The sequence below is a fragment of the Porites lutea genome, chromosome 2 (genome assembly GCF_958299795.1).
Source record: "Porites lutea chromosome 2, jaPorLute2.1, whole genome shotgun sequence".
NCBI classification, from domain to species: domain Eukaryota; kingdom Metazoa; phylum Cnidaria; class Anthozoa; order Scleractinia; family Poritidae; genus Porites; species Porites lutea.
This window is the reverse complement of record NC_133202.1, coordinates 22,022,024-22,046,641: the sequence shown is the minus strand read 5'-3', so window position 1 is coordinate 22,046,641 and position 24,618 is coordinate 22,022,024. Positions and strand designations below refer to the sequence as shown.

Sequence of the window (24,618 nt, the reverse complement as noted above, 5' to 3'; positions counted from 1 at the left end):
TGAAATTAGCTTAACTAGCTGACCTATAAGCAAGTTTTTTTCCTTAAATCCCAGGGATTAACCCCCGCCATACGGCTCCCGCTCACCTGGGAAGTGAATGTTATCGACCTACTTTGTTAAGCACTTTCACTATGTATTTAAGCTGTAAAATATTCGGGAAGGACTCCCCATACCCTACTGGAAAGGATCTACTTTCTTCAAAAGCATGGTGACTTGCTCGTTTGAAAAAATATAGAGTTAAACTTTATACCCCATTATTATTGCAGATCAGTTGTATCTGAGCCGTCCCTAGTTTATAAGACCTCTCCCCTCCCCTGACAAGAAGTTAAAACTACTTGACACATAAGCTCGTGGACTTTGTATTTCAGCCGTTTTCAGCACAGGGCAGAAAGAACTTATGTTTGACCTTGACTCCACTTAAATAGCCCTAAGCCCATTTCCGAGTTGCCCCAAGCCTCTGTTATAAAGTGAAGTTAAGTGCGATGCCCTTGATGTGAAAATGATTTTTTTTACTCTGTTGCAAATAAAACTCATTTTCACGACAAAGTTTTGCACTTACCCTCGTTTTAAAAGTGAGTATTTTTGAACTCGGAAATGGCGTATCCAAAGTGCAAATAACTCCTCTGCAACTTGTTTCCTTAATAATTGTGGTGGGGTTTTAAAAGGCCCTTTCCCCTCCCTAGTCAGGTGATTTAATGTACTTACCCCCATAAGCATGTTGACTTTATACTTCAGCTTTCCCCCCTGATGAGCTGCTGCAGCGGAGATTGCGCGGTGAAATGCTTCAAATGACTGTTCTTCTTTCGGTTTCTTACCCCACTCTTCACATAATTCCTAGCCAACAGAAAGCGATATGTATATATTGAAATACAAACATGACTGATTTGGTTAGTCAAGAAAGCACTCTTAGTCTATCTTTCCTAGTTTTCACCATGGACCTGCCACTAACCCAACGCTTTCCAAGCAGCAGGGTTAACCGAGTTGGAAGACCGTTGGACTGCACAGGTTCCATACCTGGTACCACGCGAGGAAACACTCTATTTCGGGAATAATGTCAAACCACGCGCGAGCCGCACGCGAAAGGGCAGTTCGTCTCGCCCCTAGCGGTTCACTCGCGCGCTTTTCTCGTGGATCACGTCACTTCCCACTCAAAAAGGAAAGCTTGATGGCTTGCTGCCAGGCTAGTCCCTGGGGCTCGACCAATACTCAGGGTCTTTTCAAGGAGTTGTTGCGAGTTAATGCTTTAAAACCCTTAAAAAGAGGTTGACATCAAAGAAAATCCCAAAATGGTGGTTCAGTTTTGTTTAAACGTACCCTTAACATTAAACTATTCTTGAGTGTTTCGGAATTTCGATAAACAGAAGGGAATTGGATTTCAACTATAACAAGAGTGGGCAAACTTTGAAAATAGAGATTTCGTTTCACTAATAATCAGGGCAACAAGCTGCCGTTGAAACCTCGCGTTTTTATCACTCATTGTTATTCCTGAATTACCCTGCGAGCAGAAGTTTCTCTCTTGCATAGCATATAACGTTTACAAAGTTGTTCGCGTGGCTTGTCCGTCGCGTAGTTGGTTGAATCACTACATAGACATGATAGTCTCAAGGCCCGCACGGCATGTATAAACAGTAGCCTAGAATAATACCACGATTTTTTTCCACAGTTTTCAGGCAGCTTAACTGAAGGCAGTTTTTTTAGCTTAACCAGTATTTTACCATGCTACAAGGCTCACCTGCAGACGTTTTTCTTTCTTTTCCAAACGAAGGTTCTTTCTCTTAAGCAAAATAAGCTCAGCCTTAAGTTGAGCAGTAGAGGTGTCAGTATTTATCATGGTGGTAGATCGTGGACCCATTCCTGGTCTACCGATTTGCATTTCCATCTGTCGTAATTCCTACAAAAGCAAACAAAATATAAAATAACCACGCTTACTTGAGTTTATGGAATAATTTCGCGATTGCATTGCTCATCTGCAGCACTACGGTTTTTGATTCGTTGAAAATCTCGTGCCACTTCCTTAACCAAACAGAAGAAAACCAAAACTAATCGCGGCTTGCGCGCAGTGTTTTCCCGCGCTTTGCCGCGGCTAATTCCCCCGCGGGATCTGATTGGTCTGTTTGATTGTCTGCTGGTATAAGTACAGCCTAGTATACTATCGTCTTGGTAAAATAAGTCCCAATCCGTACTGGAAGGATTGCACTTAGGACACCACAAGCAACTTTTATTTACTCGTGTAAGGGCACTTTCACAAATCAGTTTATTTTCATGTCGATCTGGGCGCGAATTTAAGACCCACAATCCAGCCAGCAAGACCTACAAACCTGAAAATGGTATTTTTGAAGATTTACTTTAGTTTTCATTTTTTTATATCTTATAATTTGAATGCGCATATAGATGGAGCAGAGCTTCCATTTTCGCTGGAAAAAAGTGACCTGAAATATGTAAAAAACAATAAATCGGTCCGTGAAAACGCTGTGACATAGGAGAAACATTGTTTTTGTTCTTGAAATTGGTAACGAGTGAAACTAAATAATCTTTGGTTACAGGAACCAATGCGCTTCTGGTTGGCAAATTTATGTCAATGGGTGACGTCAGCGTGAGTATAAGCTTAAGCCCCGGGCAAACAGGCGCAACATTGTTGGATGTTATATGATGCGTCCGTTTGCACACCCTGTTGCATGTTGTTTCGTGCTATTGGGAGTTGTTGCATTCGTTCGCACACCAGAGAGAGTCCCAGTACCTTAGTGGTCATTCTTGTACGGGTTGAGTCTGGGTCACTGTCTTCCTGACGACCAAACAACTGAAAGGCGATACAGCCACCGTCAAACCAATCCAGTAGCTCTTGTTTGACTTCTTCAAAGTGGAACACTTGAGAGTGATTGAACTCAGGCTCCAGGGTGGCCTTAACGACGCTTGTTGAAGTGAACTCAGTCTCCTTAAAAGGCATGTACTTGATGTACAGACCCTTGTTGAACCTAGCGTCATGAACGATAGCATTGCGAATGGTTACCTGCAACGATACATAACACAGTGAGGAAAAACACTGGACGACGGCTGAAGCTTTTCGATGGTAGTCGAGTCCCAGTAGGCCCGATTATCAGCCACCATTTGGGAAATGAGCTCGCCCTTCTCCTCCTCTCTTCTCGGGGAAGATCAAGACCAGACACAAAAAACGACGGAAATCGAGCCTAGCGACCTGACAAATATAACATAACACAACTTCCCAGGGCAGGATAGTCATAGATAGGGCAGCCGGTTGATGATCAGGCCAGTCACTGGCGCACTCCTGTTCGGTGTAGATTTGTTTCTGAGTCTCGACGTTCGTATTCAAATTGAGTTTGCTCTTAGTTTTTGGCCCTGGTCCGTAAGTTTTTCTTCAAGTTCTCCCGTGTTCTGCCCCAAACAGGAGCCGATGACTACTACTCATAGGCTACTGACCCCAACCTTTCCAGATTCCTATTAATTGACCACAGACTCCTGTGGTCAAATAGGAATGGTTCACTCCTGCACCACCTTATGGCAGGACGATTTGTCACGCTCACTTTAAATCTCTCATGGAGGAAATCCTGTGGTGTTACCATTCAAACGAAACCTCTTTCAACGAACTTTTTGCATAGTACAGCTTATTTCGTAGGATTTAACAGACATTTCCTTGTTCACGGACTGTTTACTTACCTAATTATTCAAAGTTAAAGAGTACTGCAAAAGCCATATACCTTGAAATGATAATCTTTGCCAAGAAGCTCAGAAGGATCATCGACAAAGAATTCCTCGTTCAGTGGCTTCTCATTTGCATAGCACGGACAAACATGAATGACGACTGTCGCTACCTCTTCTCCCTAAAAGAAAAAGAAAAGAGATCTTTTTTAAACAATTATCACATCAATCAAACAATGTATGTCTATGTACTTACAAGGTCGTTCATACTACGCATGTGTAAATAACCAGTCAACATCGAGGACTTCACCGGCGAAAAACGTCTGATTGGTTGACGCGAGACCACGTGGCATTGCCAAATTCAAAATGGCGGCAATACCTCCATCGTTTGTTTATTCCAGTGGAAAGAAGATTAATTGCAGCTTAATATGGGTTGCAAATGCATATACGGATATTTTTAGAATAGCCTAGATAACATAATTTTTGATCTCTTACAGTGGTAAGAAATTTGCAACGCTGTCACTGCCAAAAAAAGCTGCCATCGCTACTTTCATCTGAACAACATTTCGCGGGCATTTTCGCCTCGGATCCAATTACATTACCTGAAATCGATCACGTGTCATTTTTAGTAGTGCATGCGCAGACATTTTTCGCCGGTGAACATCGGGGACTAGTTGTGTCGAATCCGGGTCAGCAGTAATCCTGGGTTAGCAGTAAACAAAGGATACTAGTTGTCATAGCAAACAGCCCAGGATTTTCGCTAACAGTCCGGCGTCTATGAAACAACTAGTTAAATATGGGTGCACCAAAAAGAAAACTAAAAAGAAAGGGTGTTTTCCATTAACCAAAACCTTTCAGAAACTTCGATGGACAACGCACGAAGAATGTGTTCCGTCTGACGCATTGACAAGCTCCATTCATTCCCCTCTCTCGCTAAAATTCGTGGTGAATAGCAAGGTAGTGGTGAATCACTGTGAAAACACGCAACTGAACACGAATTTTCACTAGAAATGTTTCCAACGAGAACACTAGACAACCTTTCAAAAGTTCCACTTATTCTCGGGAATTTTCAACTTGAACGATGTGTTTCATTTACATCCCAATTGGAATTCCCGAAATTTTTCGATAAATGGAAAGCGCTTGAAAGGTCTCTTTCGGTGACCAACCTAACGAAATCCACTGACTGAAATTCTGAACAAACCACTGTTAAAAGTCAAGAACGAAACGGAAAATACAACAGGACTCTTCTTGCCTACCTTGTAGTCAGTAATAGAGAGCTTGTCATCAAAATCTAGAGCAAAGCTTAGACTCTGTAAAAACACATTAGCTGTTCCAATAAGGACATCTTCAGGAGGTTCCCAAAACGGATCTTCTTCCTTAGGAAGTGAGCCCACATCTTCTTTTTCAAGGAATCGTTGATATAAATCCTAACAAAGGAAAAATGAAGTTATATAATCGCTTGCTCTAGACTTTGTTGGCCGTGCATGCTTATCCTAAAAAAAATCTTGATGAATCACTATTGATGGGTGCCGCTGCGACGCAGAAATGATAAAAGAGGGTCTGGGAAGGTATTCTCGGGAGTCCGGATTTGACCGACTTACCGTGCGGAATTTGGAAAGACCCAAAATTTCTTTACGGGATACGGGATTTGAACGCTTAGCTCCTCGCCTAAATCTTTAGGCGGGATGCGGTAATGGGAAACAAAACGGTAAACGGGATAGCAAAGACAGAAGTTCGGGACGCGGGATTGTCGTGTTCTTAATCTTACTGAATGCCAGCTGTTATGTTTCTACTTTCAGTTTGGCATGTCATCTCCAGTGGTGATTTTAATACCTGCATTAGAAAACGTCTGTTCATAAACTTTCCACGGTCCCACAGCCAAACATTTCCGTTAAGTAAACTCTTCATTTTCACCATCACTCTGAAAAACACAAATATGACCGAAATTGACAACTGACGCCTGTGTATACATTCTGGAAAATATTCACTGAGTTAGGTTCGAAACGCAGGCAGGGTAGCAAGTAGCAGCCAAGTAGTAAGCGTGTCAGACACGAAATACGGAGGTTCGGGGGTTCAACCCCGCAGTAATCACTAGCTGGAATTGTTTCTGTGTTCCACTCCTCAGTGACGCTTCAGTGTAACTAAAGATGTTTCATGTGGATTACTTCATTGTGATTATTAGTCTCGCTTGCGTAAGCAGCGAGACATATAATCTGCAACGCGTTTTTCGCCCCGGGGGGTAGTCCCTTATATAGGCTCTATGGGTAGGTGCCGCGCCAAAGGGTATGTTTTTTTTTTCAGCCGTTTTGGTCTGAAATAAGGTATCAATTTCGACCATTTTGGCCTGAAATAGGGTATGGTTTGTGCACTCTAGTCTTGAATTGGGTATGCTTTTTAGAAGAGTTAGCTACTTCTTCATCATTTGGCAATAAGACCATTTCCCTTTTAATGTTTACGCCAACAACCATGTACGTGCCGTAACAGCTTGTCACGCGCTCCGGTCACGCGCCGGGCTCCCGGGCTTCAGGTCTGGAATAGGGTATCAAATTTTTGATCAGGTCTGATATAGGGTAGGGAAAATCACAGCTTTTGGTTTGAAATAGGGTAAGGGTTTCTGGAAGCAAGCCGCACACCCCTACACAATTTTTCTAGAGGTACCCCCAGGAATTTTTGGTCGTATTTAGGACACGAAAGGGAGGTCATTGTGCCAGGCGTTCCTTGCGGAGACCGTGGAAACTGGGACTAAGAACCGTTTCGTGATCGAACCCACGCATGTTTTGCGAAGAAAGCTTAGGAAAGATTAAATTTAGAGCTTTTCCGAAACTTGTCGGTCCACGAATTCTATCGCGTGAAAGCGTTGATTACTTTGGAACAAGTGAACACTACTTAGTGGTCGAAAAAAAATAAGAATCTTAATTAGCAAAATTGCGATGGTCAGGTGTTGTAAACTTTCACTGTATGCAAATAGGTCTTGTGATGAGCATGCGATTTATTTTCGGCGATGATTGAAATGACGTACCATGTAAATCACTTTTTGGATATTTTGCAATGATGTAATTTCTCTGGAATCGAGACCCTTCCATTTTCGTGTAATTATACACGCGTTTAGCCTGCTACCGCAGAGGTGTTCTGGTCGTCGCTAACACGCATACTAAATCAATTCAGAAACAAATAAAAAGTATCGACGTCGATAAAGTAGGAAGTAAAAAACCTTTAGCGAGTAAATCATGTTTCTTGTAGAATTAATCGCCTCCTCATTCCTCGATCTAATTTTCAAGCAGGCGAGACTGATTCCTGGTGTAAGCGCGTTCTTGTTCAAGAAGATCTGGGTCTCCACAAAGCCCGGGGGGGTACTTCCTTATAAGGGCCTAGTGGGGACGTGCGGCCAGCCAGGGTATGTTTTTCGGGATTTTTGTCTTAAACAGGAGCCCATAACCCTGTTCTTAGACGATAAATAGCCTGCGCTTATGTTCTACGAATGTCTTAAACTGGGTATCAAAAATCGGAATTCTGTCTTAAACAGGGTAGGAAAATCAGCGACTTTTGTCTTAAACAGGGTCAGGGCATGAGGGGCCGAGCCGCACCTCCCCACCCAAGGATATATCGAGTACCCCCCCCCCCCGGGTCACAAAGACCTTTCCCGGCTTCCGCTTCAGTGACGACATACAGTTAAACATGGTCGATGCTTGGGTGGATAAATTCACACAAATCACTGTATTTTGACATACCAAGCCTCGCGTTGTTGTCATTGTTTACTGGAATTTGAGCGGTTCTGGTATTATTGTGGATGCAAGATCCTTTTAAAGCAGGGTCAGCATTCTGTGACTTGTCGGTACACACTTACCGGGTACCCTTTAAATAACCTGTGAAATGATAAAGTGACCAACCAACCAACTTCGATTCATTGCTATCACTCGTTTTATTGCACACGCAATTCACGAGTAAAAATGCATTACCAAAAGTTCTACCGGCGGCGTTTGATGCCCCAATATTGCTTTAAATAGACTGAACAGCTGGTTGGAATGGACATTACACAGCTTTCTTTAAAATTGACAAATCCCTTATAAACACTTTATACCTTTAAAAGGGTGAACAACTTACTTTGTTCCCGCATTTCCTCCGTCACCCTGAGCAGCTGCTGAAATAAGAATCACCTCAAAGCTCCTGGAGAGAAAAAAGAAGATTTTGTTAGGAAAGACAGAAAATATTTCCCTACGAGGACATGAGCTTACAGGCTATGAAAGGTTACTCCAGTAACCATAAAAAGTAATAAAAGAAGAACAGAAACTAGTAAATTCGTCGAAGAAAGCTGTTTGCTACGAGTTCACTTAATTCCAAACAAGCAAATTTAAATTATTTGATAGTTTGTTTCACTCTGTGTGCCTTGTTTTATTTAAGCGAAAAAAAACCGCAAGGTTGGCAAAGTCCTTGAAAAGGAAAGGTGCCATCGCGTACCGATCGAACGCGATCTCGATTGTAACTTACTAGCTTCTTGCAAATTTATTGCTTTTAATCTAATTACCTTTGAAATGAGTAATGTACTTTCTTAATAATAAATTATTGGGCTCAAAAAAAAAAAAAAGAAAAGAAGTTATAAAATTCGTCGGGAGAAAAAAAAAGGACGATAGTGGATATCAAACCCGGTACCCTCGGCTTCGAAGGCTAAGGGCTAACGCCTTGCGCTACGAGGACATTAGGGACCTTACGATCCGACAACGGCGACGTCCATGAAAACGTCCACGAAAAATAGACTTCGCATCATTTTAAACTTTTTCGTGATTATCCCAATTCGCCCTGTTACTTAAAAGAAGGGAATTATGGTTGGAGTTGAAGAGAGGGGACCGCGCCCGAATTCGGACAGAGATGGGAGAATTTATCGCTGTTCCCGTTCTCAAGTAAACTTAAATTTTGGTCATTTCACGTCGTAGTTGTGCAGGGACAGCAAAGAAATGTACAGAAAAGCGCGATGCACGTGTACAGTTGTTGTTCTGCTCATTAAACCCATTGCTTTTTTGACGTTCTCCTTGCCGTCGCCGTCGTAGTTTCGTAGGGTCCCTAATAGAAATGGACTTACGAACGGACAGACCAACACGGACGTTCTGGCTATAAAGCTAGAAAGCACAAAAAAAAACCCAGCATTCCTTAGCCCTGAATTCAATACCCTGAGGCCATAGAACTTTTAGCAGCCATAAAGCATAAAAACGTGCTCAACGTAAAAATCACGGGGCCAACTTCTCAACTTCCGTGTCAGCTTTAAAGCAACAATGAACTGGTTGGTAGGTAGCTTTGATTATAAGAGAACAAGTCAAACACTTACTTGTGTTTGTTGAGTTCCTCGCTGATGGCATTAACTTCACTGACCATGGGAAGCAATTCCAACACTTGCTCTTGGGCTCTTGCCTGATCTGTTTATAATAACAACAAAAAAACAATGATGGTGATGTCACACTTTGACTAGTACACCGACTTTTTTTTTGGATCGATACTTAGACTTGCCACGAGAACAGTACGACGAGACCTCACGAGTTTCACAGCAAAAAAGCTGTAAAGTGAGCGGAGCTTCTTAGGTACTCTTTCGAAAGTCGAGTCAATAATCAACAAGGCAGGTAGCACGGAGGTAACTGTTTGACTCTTTCGAAACGAGAACAAGTAATCTAGTAACTATTGTTTAGGTAGAAACTAACTGACATGCTTTCTAATCGTAAAATGATCACCAATTGGAAAATGTCATGTTTTTATGCCATTACCTTTTATGCTCAAGTCCACAACTTCTTTCAACTAATTCTTCAAGGAAATGTACAGAGATCAGTCTGGAGAATTTGTATGTGGATATACCGCCACAATTACAGAAACGGCTTTTTTCATGGTCTACCCATGGACTATTGTTACATTAATGGTCAAAGTTCCGCGTTGGGTAACCAACCTTTGGTAAGTCCAGAGCCAGTTCCGGTAGCAAAACCCTTAGCTTGGGCAATTTCTTTCTGAGCAAATTCCCAATCCACATTATCTGGGGTTCCTTCACTTTTCTCAGTGTTGCTTGGGTTAACAAGGATATACATGTGGTTAGAACCTGTGGAAAAACAAAAACAAAGAACACTGTTACCATTTCAGCGAACCTTCTTTACCAATTATATTCAATGTCTTCTTGGAGATCCTGATAGCCAACCAGCTGTTGGAAATGGCTCAAGGCCGCCATCGATGAAGAAACTGACTTGTGGTCGACTGCTCTGCAGCCGAAGGATGATGGCGATGATGGTTTGACAATAAGTGCTGCAACAATTTGCCGGAGCATGCGTCGTTCAGTCCATCATAGAGCATGCAACCCCCTTACATCCCTTACATAGCACTTAGGAAAAGCTTTTGCGCCGACACGCAAACCATTCTGGATAGGGCTTCTGTTCACACGTAAGAATCGCGCTGTGCCGTACCGAGCCGAGCCAATCTCTAAAGTCGAGAGTCACATATCAGATAGGTGTTCACACTATTCCGGACAGCTTTAGCGCCAACACGAAAACCATATGCGCATACCGAATAGCGCTCCCGTTCACACATATGAACGGTGACTTCGACGCAATTTCTGTAACCGCGGAGCGACGCTGTGCCGTACGTACCGAGCCGAACCGATCTCTAAAGTCGAGAGTCACACGTCAGATAGGTGTTCACCAAGAGCCACACTATATCGGATACTTCTTCTTGTCGGCACGAAAAGTTACCCGCTATACTGTGAACATAGCATTGGCCTATGCAACGGCGTTTATCACTTTATATTTTTCACGCGAAAATGGAAGCACCGCTTCGTAAATTTGCTCATATGTCGTATGATATGTGAAAAAAGGAGAAAAGAAAGCTATCAAAACATGAAATATACTATGTTCTGGCCTACGGTTCTGTTGACTGATTTGTAAGATTTATTTGATGGTCAAACTTCACGGGAAAATCTATCTAAAAATAAACTGGTCTGCGAAAACGCCGTTGACACAGGAGGCATTCTTTTTGTGCTCCTGAATGGACTCAGTTTGATTTTTTTGTCATTGATCTTTACTATTGAAATTAATTTTATGTCCTTTGTTTTAAACTCATTTTCATTCAAAGCGTACAATGTAAACTAATACTGAAGCAAAGGACCAAATTCAACCACAACACACCTATAAAGGTGTGTTCCTCTGTCTTGCGACTACATGCGTTTACAAACAAACGAAAAAATAAAATACAAGAAGTCCTCAATATATGAGCCGCTCAAATGTCTTTGAAGTTTAGTTGCAAGTTACGTGAATACTGATTTCTGATTGGTTAAAATTACGCTGGAGTCAAGCCATACACGGGATTTACGTCACCGTCGGCAAAACAAGCTTTACCTTGGGCAGGTAAAACGCACAAAAATAAACCGGTTTTGTGGCAAAAAGTAGAATTACTTTCTACTTTCTGCAACAACATTTCGCAACCTGTAAGAACCTAATTTGCTGCAAGACAGGTTTGATTCGTGGGTGGTAAAACGCGCGACCCCGCTATTCAACTCGTTTTGCAGCAATGTTGCAAAAATGGCTGCAAATTTTTGTTGCCGTTTACTCACCAAACAAAATCCTGTCGTAGTTTTTCAGAACACGTTCGCCAGTAAGTGGCATGCCATTCACTTTTGTCTTGGCTCCAGGCGATGCAGGCTCAATGGTTATTTCTCCATTACTTGACTTAATCAAAGCATGTTGTTTAAGAATGCTGTTTAAAAAAATAACACGGAACAGAAGAAAAATTTAAAACTTATGTTTTCAGCCTTTGTCCATCTTACACAAAAAAGCGTAGAGTTCTTCTCTACAACCTAAATGGGGACCACTGGGTACAAAGAAAGTTAGTTTCAAAGCTTGGCTCTCATTCAAAAGATTTGCGTCAGCGTGAGCTTCTAAAAAACGTTTACCAATTGCCGAAGATTTGTGTTCAGTAATGCGTTGATGTAGGCGTCGGGCTGTGTAGCCAAAATAATCTGCATCGCACAGATCACATGAAAGATAAAAAACAACGCCATGCCGACTAACATGTGATCTTATAAGCGATGCAAATTATGTTAGCTACACAGCCAGACACCTGCATCAACGCATTGTTTCAAGCCTCCAAGTATAAGCTCTCCGAGGCGCTCTGGTGGTGGGGCCAAAAAGGAGAGAGAACTCTCTCCTTCCTCTCTTCCTTCCCCCACCCCTGTATCCCCGGGAGCACGCATTGCTGAGCACAAATATTCGGCAATTGCTAAACATTTTTAGAAGCTCACTGTGACTTAAATCTTATTAATGAGAACCAAAACCAAACTTCGATCTAGGACGTCTAATGTTGGCCACTCACCTCAGGCCACTAAAAGGAATATCAGGAGCAGGATCAGCATCTTTTCTTCCTATCTTTGTTACCTCTAAAAACGTATAAACAACAAGCTCATCAGTCAGAATAACAACAGCAGGGTTCAATCTGGTTATAGAGAGTGCAAGGTGCAAGATCACAGGTTGTTGTGCGTACTGTGGCTTGGTGTTGGGAACTCGTGATTGGGTTGCAGTTTTGGGCAGGCCAGTTGGGCGTTCTAGTGCCTTGGGGTGTCATTCAGCGTGCAAAGAAAGTAGTGTCCGATAGCCCGGGGCTAGTGAATCCTATTCTAAACTTGCCTGATGGACAAGTGAAGTTTTTTGAGTAATACAAATAACCGAAGAACTGTGAAATCAATTCTGCTCATCAAAAAGTTTTGGGTACTACACCTGAAGCTAAAATGACGTTTGGGCTAGTAAATGCTAGCTTCAGCTTGCCCAAATGGTAAGGTGTGACAAAAGACTTGCATTGCCTTTGCAGCCCCATGGCCTCCTCAGGCACCTTAATCCCTTTTCTGACACAGGCGTTAAAAACTGACATTTTTCTGTTACATCTGTAGAATGCTAGTTTATTTGTTTCAGAGTTAATGGCATTAATGCTACCTTGTTCTAGAAAATGACAGATGACTCTTGAGAGCATAGGATCTTCATTCAAGTTGATCAAGTGGGGTATAGTTTGTTTTTTTCGCTGTTTCTCATCCGGTTTTCCAGAAGCAGCATCATCCTGCTGAGACTGTTTCACCTGTTAAGACATCAACAACAGAAAACTTTTGTTCACTTGATAGTCTCGATCTCTATATTTAGCATGCAAGTACTAACTGAGGACAGCAGAGGCGGATCCAGGATTTTTCTCTTGGGTGCACCAATAGGGAATGGCGTAACTGACAGGTGGCGTAAACAAATTTTAAAAGCGAATACAAAGAAGAAGGCTTATGACTAGGCAACAACATAAGGTGAACTGCTGTGAAGTCCACAGGATACCCATGAATAAGACATGTGGCGATGATGCAAGCAGAACATCTGCTCTGACCAATGGAAGCCAAGGGCTCCAAACTTCAGCCTGAGTGCCAAACTACCATTTTTACGGCGTTTCACATAAATTCTGCAAACTCGTCTCATGTTTTACTTCACCACCAATAAACCACAAAGCTTTTTTTGTTTTTCCCGAATACCAGTTGTATTAGAAAACCACAGGTCATCTCAGGGGGTGGGAGAGGGGGTGGTATGCACACCCCCTGCACCCTCCCTCTAGATCTGCCCCTGGGACACTATTGTTACGTCTCCTTCTGGACACGGGACCACCATATAATGTGGTCATCCGAGCCACACAAAGGTCTTGCAGTTTGCAGGGCAGAGCAAGCACCTTCATTTCGCAGTTATTTCAAGACCCTGAATATTGGTCCCACCCCGGGAATCGAGCCTGCAACCACCGTCTCTGCAGTCAAGTGCTCTACCAACTGAGCTAATCCTGCCACAAAGCATTTACTTACACTATATGGGGTGTTCTTATCATTCATGACAAGTTAATTTTTTTAATATTGTCAAAATCGCAAAAAATTAGAAATTGCAAAAATGGTTAAGAATAAAGCAGAAATGAAAAGTCAAAGTAAGGAAACTGACCTTATCTTCCCAGCTCATCATGTTCTGATTATTTAGTTCCATATATGCAAGGAAATCCTCTCGTTTGCGCATTTCCTCTTTCTCTGCTTCAGCTGCAGCATAATAATAGCGTTTTAGAGACTCAACGCTATCAAGTTTCTTTCACGTTGAGAAAGTTCAACTCCTCAAATCAAGTTGGTTTATAATATATCTATGAGTAAATTAATACTGAAAAACATCTTCACAGGGCAGTCATCAACCTTTTAAAAGGACAAGCAAAAAAGTAGGTTCCAAGCTAAGAGGGCTAGCAAGGCACTGTAGAAGCACATTAATTTGCACAGTTTGTAATAAAAAATTGTGATACAGTATTTCCTGTAGAGGAGCAAGAACATTCATTTACATGTACTGACAACAAGGAACTGGCAAATTGCATTAAAAGCGACATGCACAGGTTAGTTAACTTTCAGGCCCTGTATATGTTTAAAAGGGGGATAGCACTTTTCACCAGATAAATCTCTATACAGAAGCAATTAGTTTTCCCAATATTTATCCAATGGACATTGATCTATCCACCTTCTGAACAACTGCACCTTCCCCCCCCCCCCACCCCCCACCAATGTTAGAAACAATTTATGTTGACAATATAATCAAGAATTAGAAATATGGCAAGTTCTGGCTATTTCGCTCATTTCTCCGGCAACTTCAAAAATTGGAAATAATCCTATATTGAAACTTGACAGAGATGGAAAATCTTGTTATTAATCCACCCAAACACTTATCAAATAGCCATGGAGATCAAACTGATTCATAACTATGTTTGCACTGCAAATTGATAAGCAAGTAATGTGATCTGGAAATAAGACTAAAAAACGGTAACTTTATGAACACATTAAATAAATGAAATCACACCTTTCATGTACATAAGATGTACAGGGGACTCTTAATAAGTTTGCTTTTGTCCACTACAAAACATCTTTTAAAACAATAAAAGAACAACTACTTGTGCCAATGCTGTCATATGAGATTAAGATCGGTTGACTGGGATAAATTAAAAAAAATAATAGATTTAGGATTATAACTACAGCCTAAGCTTTCTGTGTTTCAGTACATGAAAGCGGGGTAAATACTCACTTAATTCTCTGCCAGAAGTATCTGCAGGCATTCCACCACCTTCAATCATTTTCTTTAACCTTTCATTTTCCTCTCGCAACTCCCTGATAAGTTTGTCCATTGGATTTTCATTGACAACTGCTTTGTTCTTGATCTTCTTTGCACGATCAGCATATCTAATATCAAAAACACATTACGCGAGTTGGTCAATTGATTGATTGATTCCCTGTATGATTTAACATACAGGGAAAACAATTTTTTTTCTGTCACTTAATTACCATACAGTGCATACATCTGTAAAGCTTAGCAAGTGATGTGCTTAATTATTAATGTCAGACCATAAAAGCACTAAACAGTGAAAAAAAATAATTATTTTAACAACCAAGTTGATCTTGTTGTGGTTCATGGTGACAATAATAATGACAATGAGAATGACAGTGACAATGATCATAGTATGACAACAACAATAACACATGATGATGATGACAAAAAAATTATCAAAGAGTAATGTTATCAAAAAGCTATGTTTGTATCTAACTAAAGGGCTTTGAATGGCAGTTTTTGACTCCTCATATGCATTTCACTGATCTCTGGTTATATATCTCTGATTTTTCACGTTAGTATGAGCACAAACATAGAGTGACTTAAGTAAAAACTTGTTACCTGAAGTCATTCTTGCTTTCTGCATACATGTGGTTTTCAAAAATAATAACTCGCTTAACCTAAAATACCAGTATTTATCTTACAAACAAAAGTGTTTTAGTGGAAGACGAGCCACTCATGGAAGTCATATAAATTTACATCCAGGTCCTGATTGGAGCAGACACTTTATCAAAGCTATCAAATGCCGGTTGAAAAATAGAGGGAGATTCAAATGTTTAGCAAAGCTAAACATAAATATGATAGACATATTTGTTAATAAAAATTATCACAAATATGAGGGAAAATAAAATAGCTAGCTTGAAGACGCATAAAATTTATTTTCCTCTGGTAAAAACAATGACAAATTAATTTGTAAATTTAATATTATTCAGATCTGTCTGCTGCCGTGTAGTATCCTCTCCATACATGAAGCAGAGACTATAGTCATAACAAAAGCATTTTCATGATAATGTGAACGCCACTATAAATGTTGTCTTAAAGTTTGTGATGAACGAAATAATGAATAATTTGCTAAGCTTTACAACGGAAGCTTAAGCTATGCACCCTGTCAGCAAAGCCTTTATTTCACTTGCTTTGATTTGGGCGTATTGGAGAAAGACACTGCATGAATTGAGCAAGATCTCTATTGAACATGCCCTGCATGTTGCAAGGATACAGTTAAATCCAGGTCTAATACCTGGCACTTGGTACAGAGGGCTCAGTTATGGCTAGAGCTGTCATTAAGGGCCATAACCTGTAACATCTGTTTTGCCTGAGCACACTTGATGTTACAGGTGATCAAACTGGAAAGCTAAAGGTGGCACTATGAATGTTTGTAAGATGTTACGGGTGAATCTTTGGTTGCTATGGCTCCCTGAAATTTAAAGACAGCTCTGATGGCCACTGGTTTTTCAATAAATGGATGTTTGCACAAACCAGTTTGACAAGAAAAATGAACAGGATTGACTAGTCAAGCAATTAGGGTTGTGGTGACTTCAATTAATGCTAAATGCGATTTGGCAGAGGCTCTTTTTCTCCTCCTTGATCAAGAAATAACAAAAGGAGGCTCTGCACACAGGGTGAAGCTGTGAAGTTCAAATACAGTAAGCTCCTCCTTTATTACCTCAAAGTGCTTAGTGTTTCATCATAGTTGATATCAGCAGGAGACAAAGCAGCTATCATGATGGTTTTACTGTTGCCACCCAAAGCATTCTGAAGCAGTTTGGTGAGAACAGAATCACGATATGGCACCAACACTTTCTTCTTTCCCATGGACAAATCAGCCAGGGCTGAGATAACATTACCCAGTGCTGAAAGAGACTTGTTGATGTTAGCTCCTTCCTTGAGTCTGTCTCCTGTGGCTCCAGTGCTGTCTGCTCTTTCACTGCCTGATAGGAAAAATAAAATCATAAATTTACCATACAAATACAGTCAAACCCCGCTTTATGGACACCTGCTTAATTTTGACACCTAATTATTATGGATAGTTGGCTTTCTGCCTGGGGAAAGAAAACCCTTATGATTTCTCTTATCTCAACCTGATTAATACGGACACTTTTTTGGCCCCCTAAATGTTCATATTAATGGGGTTCGATTGTACCATGCTTTCTTCAGGATTTAAAATCATTTTAAAAGTGATTTTAACGGACTCTTTCAAGACACAGGTAGATTTTCTAGGACTTTAAAAAGCCATTTTTATATAAAGGATTTCATCAGTGGTTAGAATCTTCAATCCAAATTTTGTCACTTAATACACCCGATAACACATAATTTTCAATGGAGAACCTACAATAATTTCCCAAAAAATAGCAGAATAAAACATCATCAATACTTTCTGGGATGTTCAGAAACCCATAATTCCTGGCTTTTTAAACACAATAATCTATAATAAACATCCCTGGAAATATCTATGCTAACCAATTAAACACCAAAAACAACAACAACAAAAATAACAACAGGAGTATTTCATGAGACAGAAAAAAGTTGTTTGACACAAACCTGCCAGATCTACTAAATTTATGTTACTGCTCTTTTTGGTTTCTTGGCCAGTCTGGTTTTTGCTAATCTGATCAAAGACAATTGTGACAACAGTGTGAGCTCTGGAGCTTGTTGCATTCATCTGCGTTGCAGCCACTGTACGATTAGCAGTACCTGTTGGATGGAAAAAGTCTTTTATTATATGGCTAAATCCGTGAGAGGGTAAGATTAAGCGAATCCTGTACTTTGACTGGCTACCCAAGCAGCTAAGATGGGCACATCTTGCCCCCACTTGGGATTTATTCCTGCATTGTTCCCCCGAGAAAAAGTTTTCTTTTTGGCCATACAATAAATCCCTTATTGAAGAAGGTTGTCTGCTCAAGATGGCTGTATAGTAGCCTTGTTCTTTTTGCATTTTTATTGACCTAGACAATAAAAATGTAAATAAGAACTTTGCCATTATCCAGCCATCTTGCTCAATATTCTTGGTCAATAATGCACATGACAGAGTAGTCCTAAGGCTTGCTACATGGGTGGAGGTAGACAGGGAAGGTCAACAGAAATTGTATGAGAGAGAAGGAAGAACAAAATGTTTTCAGGAAATACAAACTTGTGTAAACGTAAATTTCCCAGTGAGTTTCAAATATGGTGTAAGTCACAGGGGAATTATAGTCAGATTAGTTTTGGATAATTGAGTTCTTTTCAGGGCTCTAAATTCAGACCCTATTTTGAAAAAAAAAAATGCAATCAAATTTAGATGGAATCTAATTCCAGACATGGGTCAATTTTTCAATACCTTATTCATCACGATGTCTATTTCACCATTCATTAAGTGAAGCTTTTGTGCAAAAATAATACTAAGCCTGGCATGTTCTAGTTTAGGAGCCCTAAAATCATGACCCAATTGGGAAGCATACTTGTACCTGAAGCAATGTTTGATTTTGGTATTTATGCTTATGTAGAAATAAATAACCTTTATGTGAACTGGCACTGAATTTTTTAGATCCTACCTTCTTCTATCCTTCGTTCAATGTCTGCATAATCAACTACAGCCACTCTCTTCAAGTTCTGTACAAAGAAGGAACCTTCCTTTGGATTCTGACGTACCTGTGACATTAAAAGCAAAGTAAGCAAGTGATAGCAAGTAGTAACTCTCTACCGTGGCCACTTATCTCTGTACCAGTGGTGGCTATGAAGAGAGGTTTAATTGTATACATGTATTATAAGATACCTTAAAATTCCAAAAATAAGTCCTTCCATGTATAAGCCCCCCCAAACTCGTAACGCAAAAAACCCTTCGTTAAATTGCCCCTCCAAAAAAGCCCTCCGGGGAGCTTGTACTTGGAATTGCCCTCAAATACAAAGTAAAACAAAGCAAAAACGGTAAATTTCCTTCCAACTATAAGGCTAGCCCAATCGCTTTTGAAACGCACATTTCCCTCCGTAGATAAGCTCCTGCACATATAAGCCCCTCCAAAAATAAGCCTCTCAAAAAGGGCCTTTGAAAAATATAAGCCCCAGGGCTTATTTTCAGAATTTTATGGTAAGAGCAGTTAGCTCAATTGAATAAGTGCTGGTCTGGCAAGCGGGAGACTGCTGGTTCAAGCCTCAGCTGGACCAACACTCAGGGTCTTGAAATAACTGAGGATAAAGTGCAAATGGTTAGACTTTCTAGTTTTCTTGGATAAACAAAGTAAATTGTAGGCCCTGTCTCACAACCCTTGCACATATAAATTATGTGGGACATTAAAGAACCCCTGACAGTTCATAACGAGTAGAGGATGTAGTCCCCAGTGTTGTGGTCTATCTCTCATTGGAGGAGGGACTATTATAAGCCTGTAGTAATTGGTGCCACACACTATTGTGGTGACCCTGCAATGAATTGGAAAACCTAAGTAAATAAATTTAGCTCAATGTTTATGAAGATGTGTGTGCAATATTAACTGTTTAAAAATCAACAATTTTTTTTTTACCTGCAGACCTCCTTTGGGGTTATTCTTCACAAGCAAGTCACGCACTTGTTCATTATAAATTTCTAACATACTAAATGAAACTTGGTATTTCTGTACAAAATGGAAAAAAAAAACACAATTACTTCTGTGAATCAGAAAAACAACAACCATTTGTCTGAACTGATTACACTAATTATTGTCAATCTCTTTTTTGATTTGGAACAGTGTCTTAATAAATTAAGACTTGAACAGGGTTAACACAGAATTTTTAACTAGATAGCCAAGTGTTTTTCTCAAAATTAAACTCCTCTGTTCGCTGCCTGGCCTTTGACCACTAACAAAGCCAAAAAAGATGCATAAGTGGGTGACCATGTTAGAGAGTAGCTGACTTCTTTTGACCACCCTTCATGGTATGCCTCCATCTTGGCACCACCCACTGGGTGGAAACAAAGAGTGTTTCAGCAGAGCTCTAGGCACCTAGAGCCCTCTTGGTAAGAAACTCTGGTAATAATACATTTTGGTTACATGCAACTGAGCAATCCTTATTTAATAATCCCTCTAGGAATGAGACGTCTGTGGCACACAGTCAAATCAAAGTATCATTCATACAAATTCTTCATAACCAGGTAGTGTTCTAACTAAATTTAGAAGATGCGACAATGTTGCCAGTATCCAGTCACAAACTCATTCAAGGCAGCAGCAGCTGTTGATTTGCCTAGAGAGCATAACATCACCTGGCCTTATTTGTATAAAGGTGGATAGTGTGCTACATACATATGGAGGGAAGGGGAAGTTAGAACTTTGCCCAAAGAAAAAGCCAATTTCAGAAAGTTTCCGAAATTTATAGCATTTTGATGAACTTTACTTAACATTTTATTCTTTCAAGCACTTACAGTCTCTCCATCTCCAGCAGCCATAGCTTTAAACAACTCATCACAGGTAATAGGAACAATGCCCCTGATGAGAAAAGATAAAATATTATTTTATTATCTCTTTGCTTATGACCCAACTGGTTTACAAGAAACATTTTCCTTCTTGAAGTACATACGGTACCCAGGAAAATGCTGTTAAGTTATACCAAGATCTTATTTCTTCATAAGTAAAAATTTACCTCAAAAGGGCTTTTGTATTGAATTGGATCAACCCCTGTAACCCTATGCCTAACTTTCTGTTATTACTGACTTACAAGGGTTGATCCAATCTAGGTTTTGTTGATGCTTGTTTTGAAGAAGGAAAGGATATAAAATATGGGAGTTACAATAAGCTGAACTGAAGCCAAAGCTGACAACAATTTTACTTAATAGCACATTTACACGTCTACCGCTCATAACCACCTATATGAAATCCCATCCCTTGTTGATTGCTGGTGGAATTATCAATTTTAACAGCCATAGACAACTTTAACACTTCATTTACGCAAGCAAAGAGATCTTATTGTTGCAAATAGAATCAGTTCTTGCGTTAAACCAGGATTTCCTTTGTCTCCTATGAATAATTAGAAATAGCAAACAAAGGAAAATGTAAATCCAAATCCTGGTTTTTACTCAAAGCATCTTTCAAACCATATCCAAACAGGCTGGAGCAGGGAAAATGCAAAGAATCATGTAACTTTCACCTGAGAACAAAATAAAATCTTGTTCCACTACCCACCTCTACTTCAAGCACAGTACTCAAGTTATAAAAAAACATGTTGGGTGGTTTTGCTATTTTCATGTCAAACTGTCCAAACTATGGTTTAACATGCTTCAAACAGAGTTTTTTGCCACAATTTCAAGGGTGGATGGGTTAAGTAATGGGAACTCTTTAATAAAGTTGGATATTTAGGTAAAATTATAAAATTAATGATTCGACTCTATCAGGATAATTTACTAACTTGTTGTTTCCATATCCAACCATAGAATATGATTTTCCAGCACCCGTCTGTCCGTAGGCAAATAAGGAGCAGTTAAAACCTATAATAAAATAACAAAGCAAGTCAAGATCATATCTGAACCTTTTCCTTTCACTGTCCCTTTTAAAAACAACAGCTACATGAAATCAACCCCTCCCACCCCAAGTGAAATTTGCAGCAAACTGAGCCACTTCCTCAATTAAACAACAAAGCAGTGGTGCTGCATCAGTAGAGAAGTCAAACACAAAGAGTTTGGTTTCATTAACTGAGTTGAACTGTAGGCAGTCACCTCAAGTGCACATTTCAGGCAGATTTAGCAAAAACAAGTTGCTATGTTTAATAAGAAGGCAAAAGTGTATTCCACTGTTTGAACTGCTATACACAACTGGCACAGAAGATATGTGCTGCTGTTACTGTCATATCATATTGTCTATATCTGCCTGTTTGCTTTGACAAAGGTCAAAGGGGGGTCAAAGGGATCAACAGGTCAGCTTTTGCATTTCCCATATACAGTGGAACCTCGCTTTGTGGACACTCACTTAATACAGACACCCACATATAACAGATAGTTTTGTTTGTCCTGACAAAAAAGTTCATACATTTTCTCTAACATTAACCTGCTTAATACGGACACCAGACACTTTTCTGCAACGCGAGAAACAAATTCTCACATTAACCTTGCTTTACAGACATTGTTTATCAATACACTCTCTATGACTGAATATCTTACCAGTTAAAACTTAACAGTAACAGTGAATGACCTGTCAAAGGTTCTGTCTAATGTCATGCACCATGGCAGGGTGGCAGACTAAAAATGTCAGTGCAAAGTTAAGTCAAGGATTCCATTGTTGCATTTCAAGACAAATACTTGGAAGATAGAAATTCTCGTCCGAGACTATGACAAATGATCGTGAAGTTCTTTATGATGAACTTGTTACGGTTACTTTTAACAAATTAAACAATGTTTACCAACAAAAATGTCTGCTTAAGTCTTACTTAAGATCAATAAAAAATGTGTCTGCGATGTTTTTTCTGAGAGCCCGCTTAAAACAGACACATGGATAATATGGACACCAGGGCAATTAATCGCCTTGATGTCTGTATTAACCAGGTTCCACTGTACTTGTTCAATTCAGTATGTAAAACTGGATTTTTTTCCTATTTATTCAGACAATCCCAAGATTAAGGAGTTTAGATAAATTTAGGGGTTAATTTCTTTGTCCAGTGGCAATACATCATTCAAAGTCACCAATATCTGGAGATCAATGACAACCTACTCAAAAAGACCAGGGGCCCATTTCTCGAAAGGCCTGGAAACTTTTCAGGCCCGAAGGCAGATTTAAAATTAAAACTTGTTGAATAGTAGCACAGTGCCTAGCTCAAAAACCAGTCAATTTTGCTTCGTTAACTGATAGTTTTAATTTATGATTGTCAAAATTATTGAACCTTTGATCTTGAATGTAAATACAGCAAGCACAAAATAGCGTTCTGGGCCCGGAAAGCTACCAGGATTTTCAAGAAACAGACGCCCTGCCTCAGTTATTAAAAGGTGGACGACACTATCTGGTAAATAAATCTCTAGCCAGCGAAAAATGCAATTGTTTGTCCTACTACTTATCCACTGGATAGTGATTTATTATCCAGCATTTAACTAACCAGGGCCTAGTTGGCCTAGTTGTAAGAAGGCTGATAAGTGCCGATTATTTTGTTATATATAACAATATTTATTATATAAATATTAAAGCATTCTCTCAGATAATTGTCCCTATTCTTTTAGTGCATCCAATCATCAAATGGTAGACACCAAAAGAATTAAACTGAATTTGCTTTTTAGGCTTTCATATCTGAATTCAAATCTGGGTATGGTAAACCACCTTTGAAAAACTCAGTCCAGGAGACTAGCTCAATATTCGAACGGTTAAGTATTTAACGATCAAAAGATGATTACATTAAATATACTAATAAGGTTAACAGAAATGAAGACCTGGCACTAAAGCTTATCTGGGAACTAAGAGGAAGAAAAGTTGCAGTTTAATCTTTGTTTCGCTTTTATTATTCATACTTGGTCTTCAATATAAAAGTTAAATTATTACATATTCACTTCAAAAATGATGAGGATTTCGCGCTTGGATCATTGCAATTAATCTAAGCTTTTCTAAGCTTACGTTAATCTGAAGTAAGGTTAAGTTTAACAGCCATGAAAACAATGAGATAGAAGAGGAGTAGCTAAAGTCATTATATTACCGAACGCACATTGCTGCTAAATGCATATATTAAAAATACCGGTAGCTCTTCAGAAGTAAACAGATAGGTGACAGACGATATTTAACAAGATTTGCCTGATGGCAGTTACCTTCGAAAGCATTCTTCAAAACACCAGCGCCGAGATCGTCAAATACTTTGCGTTGATCTGCGTATTTCGCGTTTGAAGGTCGAAGATAACCGGCCTCGTCTTCTTTAAAACCATCATGGGACCTGGGTTTATTAAAACGGCGGGAGTAATATACCTTTTATATTCGTTACTACAAACAGATAAGGCTCTCAAATGAATACAAAAGTTTGCTTAAGGGAGTCCTTGTATTCAGCAATTTAATAAAAGGTGAACTCCTGTGACTATTAATGTACAATTCGTGCTCAACTCCCAAAAACAAATCGTTAGCACTTACCAATACGAAAAGTCGAAAGTAAACTGCACCATGACCCATCATGAAAAGAAAGAAAAAAAATTAGAGTTAAGCTTAGTGTTGCGCAATTAAAGGGAAATTTACAGAAACTGTAAGCTTAAACTTGCAAGCCCAAAGTATTCACCGGTAGCAAGTTGATGTCAGAATGACGAAACAAAAACATGATGGCAAGTCTTATATTCTCACCTCTTTTGGCGGATTTCCTGTGAGAAAAATGAAAGAGAAAAAAATTGAAACAGTTAATTGAAGAAAAGTAAAAGCGACTTGGAAAATTCTCCGCAGACAGCTCATGGAAGGTAAACATTCCTACAGCGCGAAGACGACAAATTACGTTGTTAACCTACCTGGATTGTCGGGGTCGGTGATCTGTGTTAGAGCCCCAATCATCTCAAGAACGAGCTTCGCTCCTCGATCCTTCTCTCTGCGAAAACAAAAGCATTGCAGTTACAAAATAAGACGATAAAATGAATATACCAAGCTTTCTCTAGGCTTACCTCGAGTTGAAGGGACGAACTCGGACAGCCACTTTGACCCTACAAAGATTATCAAAGCGCGATTAGTTATGTCCTCGTTTGTATCAAAGAGTTTATAAAGTCACCAGAATGTTCACTTACGATTCCGCCATGGCTGGCTTGTGGGAGGTTTAACCAATTTACTTGTCCTGAAACCCTAGTTATGTTATCCCTTGAGTTTACGAAGTAACTTTTTGATGCTTGTCTAGCTGCTGGCCAGCCTCTTGCCAAACGCGAGATGTGACTTGTGCGAGGAAG

The 24,618-nt window shown here is 39.9% G+C and overlaps 1 protein-coding gene across 1 annotated transcript in view; it reads right to left on the bottom strand.

Moving 5' to 3' along the window:
• Nucleotides 1-24,618, bottom strand: part of LOC140928021 (kinesin-like protein KIF28) — a 26,441-nt gene extending 1,823 nt beyond the window's left edge. Inside the window, exons 1-26 of the mRNA XM_073377735.1 lie at nucleotides 24,463-24,618; nucleotides 24,343-24,381; nucleotides 24,193-24,269; nucleotides 24,035-24,051; nucleotides 23,831-23,853; nucleotides 23,518-23,639; nucleotides 21,147-21,225; nucleotides 20,167-20,230; nucleotides 19,295-19,384; nucleotides 18,332-18,428; nucleotides 17,343-17,495; nucleotides 16,468-16,732; nucleotides 14,724-14,878; nucleotides 13,614-13,705; nucleotides 12,597-12,735; nucleotides 11,983-12,046; nucleotides 11,225-11,367; nucleotides 9,578-9,724; nucleotides 8,972-9,059; nucleotides 7,756-7,818; nucleotides 5,488-5,575; nucleotides 4,911-5,081; nucleotides 3,714-3,836; nucleotides 2,738-3,007; nucleotides 1,733-1,891; nucleotides 706-834 (exon numbers count right to left, since the gene is read on the bottom strand). Of these exons, the coding sequence (XP_073233836.1) occupies nucleotides 706-834; nucleotides 1,733-1,891; nucleotides 2,738-3,007; nucleotides 3,714-3,836; nucleotides 4,911-5,081; nucleotides 5,488-5,575; nucleotides 7,756-7,818; nucleotides 8,972-9,059; nucleotides 9,578-9,724; nucleotides 11,225-11,367; nucleotides 11,983-12,046; nucleotides 12,597-12,735; nucleotides 13,614-13,705; nucleotides 14,724-14,878; nucleotides 16,468-16,732; nucleotides 17,343-17,495; nucleotides 18,332-18,428; nucleotides 19,295-19,384; nucleotides 20,167-20,230; nucleotides 21,147-21,225; nucleotides 23,518-23,639; nucleotides 23,831-23,853; nucleotides 24,035-24,051; nucleotides 24,193-24,269; nucleotides 24,343-24,381; nucleotides 24,463-24,473 (2,868 nt within the window). The 5' untranslated portion in view covers nucleotides 24,474-24,618. The remainder of the gene's footprint in view (nucleotides 1-705; nucleotides 835-1,732; nucleotides 1,892-2,737; nucleotides 3,008-3,713; nucleotides 3,837-4,910; nucleotides 5,082-5,487; nucleotides 5,576-7,755; nucleotides 7,819-8,971; nucleotides 9,060-9,577; nucleotides 9,725-11,224; nucleotides 11,368-11,982; nucleotides 12,047-12,596; nucleotides 12,736-13,613; nucleotides 13,706-14,723; nucleotides 14,879-16,467; nucleotides 16,733-17,342; nucleotides 17,496-18,331; nucleotides 18,429-19,294; nucleotides 19,385-20,166; nucleotides 20,231-21,146; nucleotides 21,226-23,517; nucleotides 23,640-23,830; nucleotides 23,854-24,034; nucleotides 24,052-24,192; nucleotides 24,270-24,342; nucleotides 24,382-24,462) is intronic.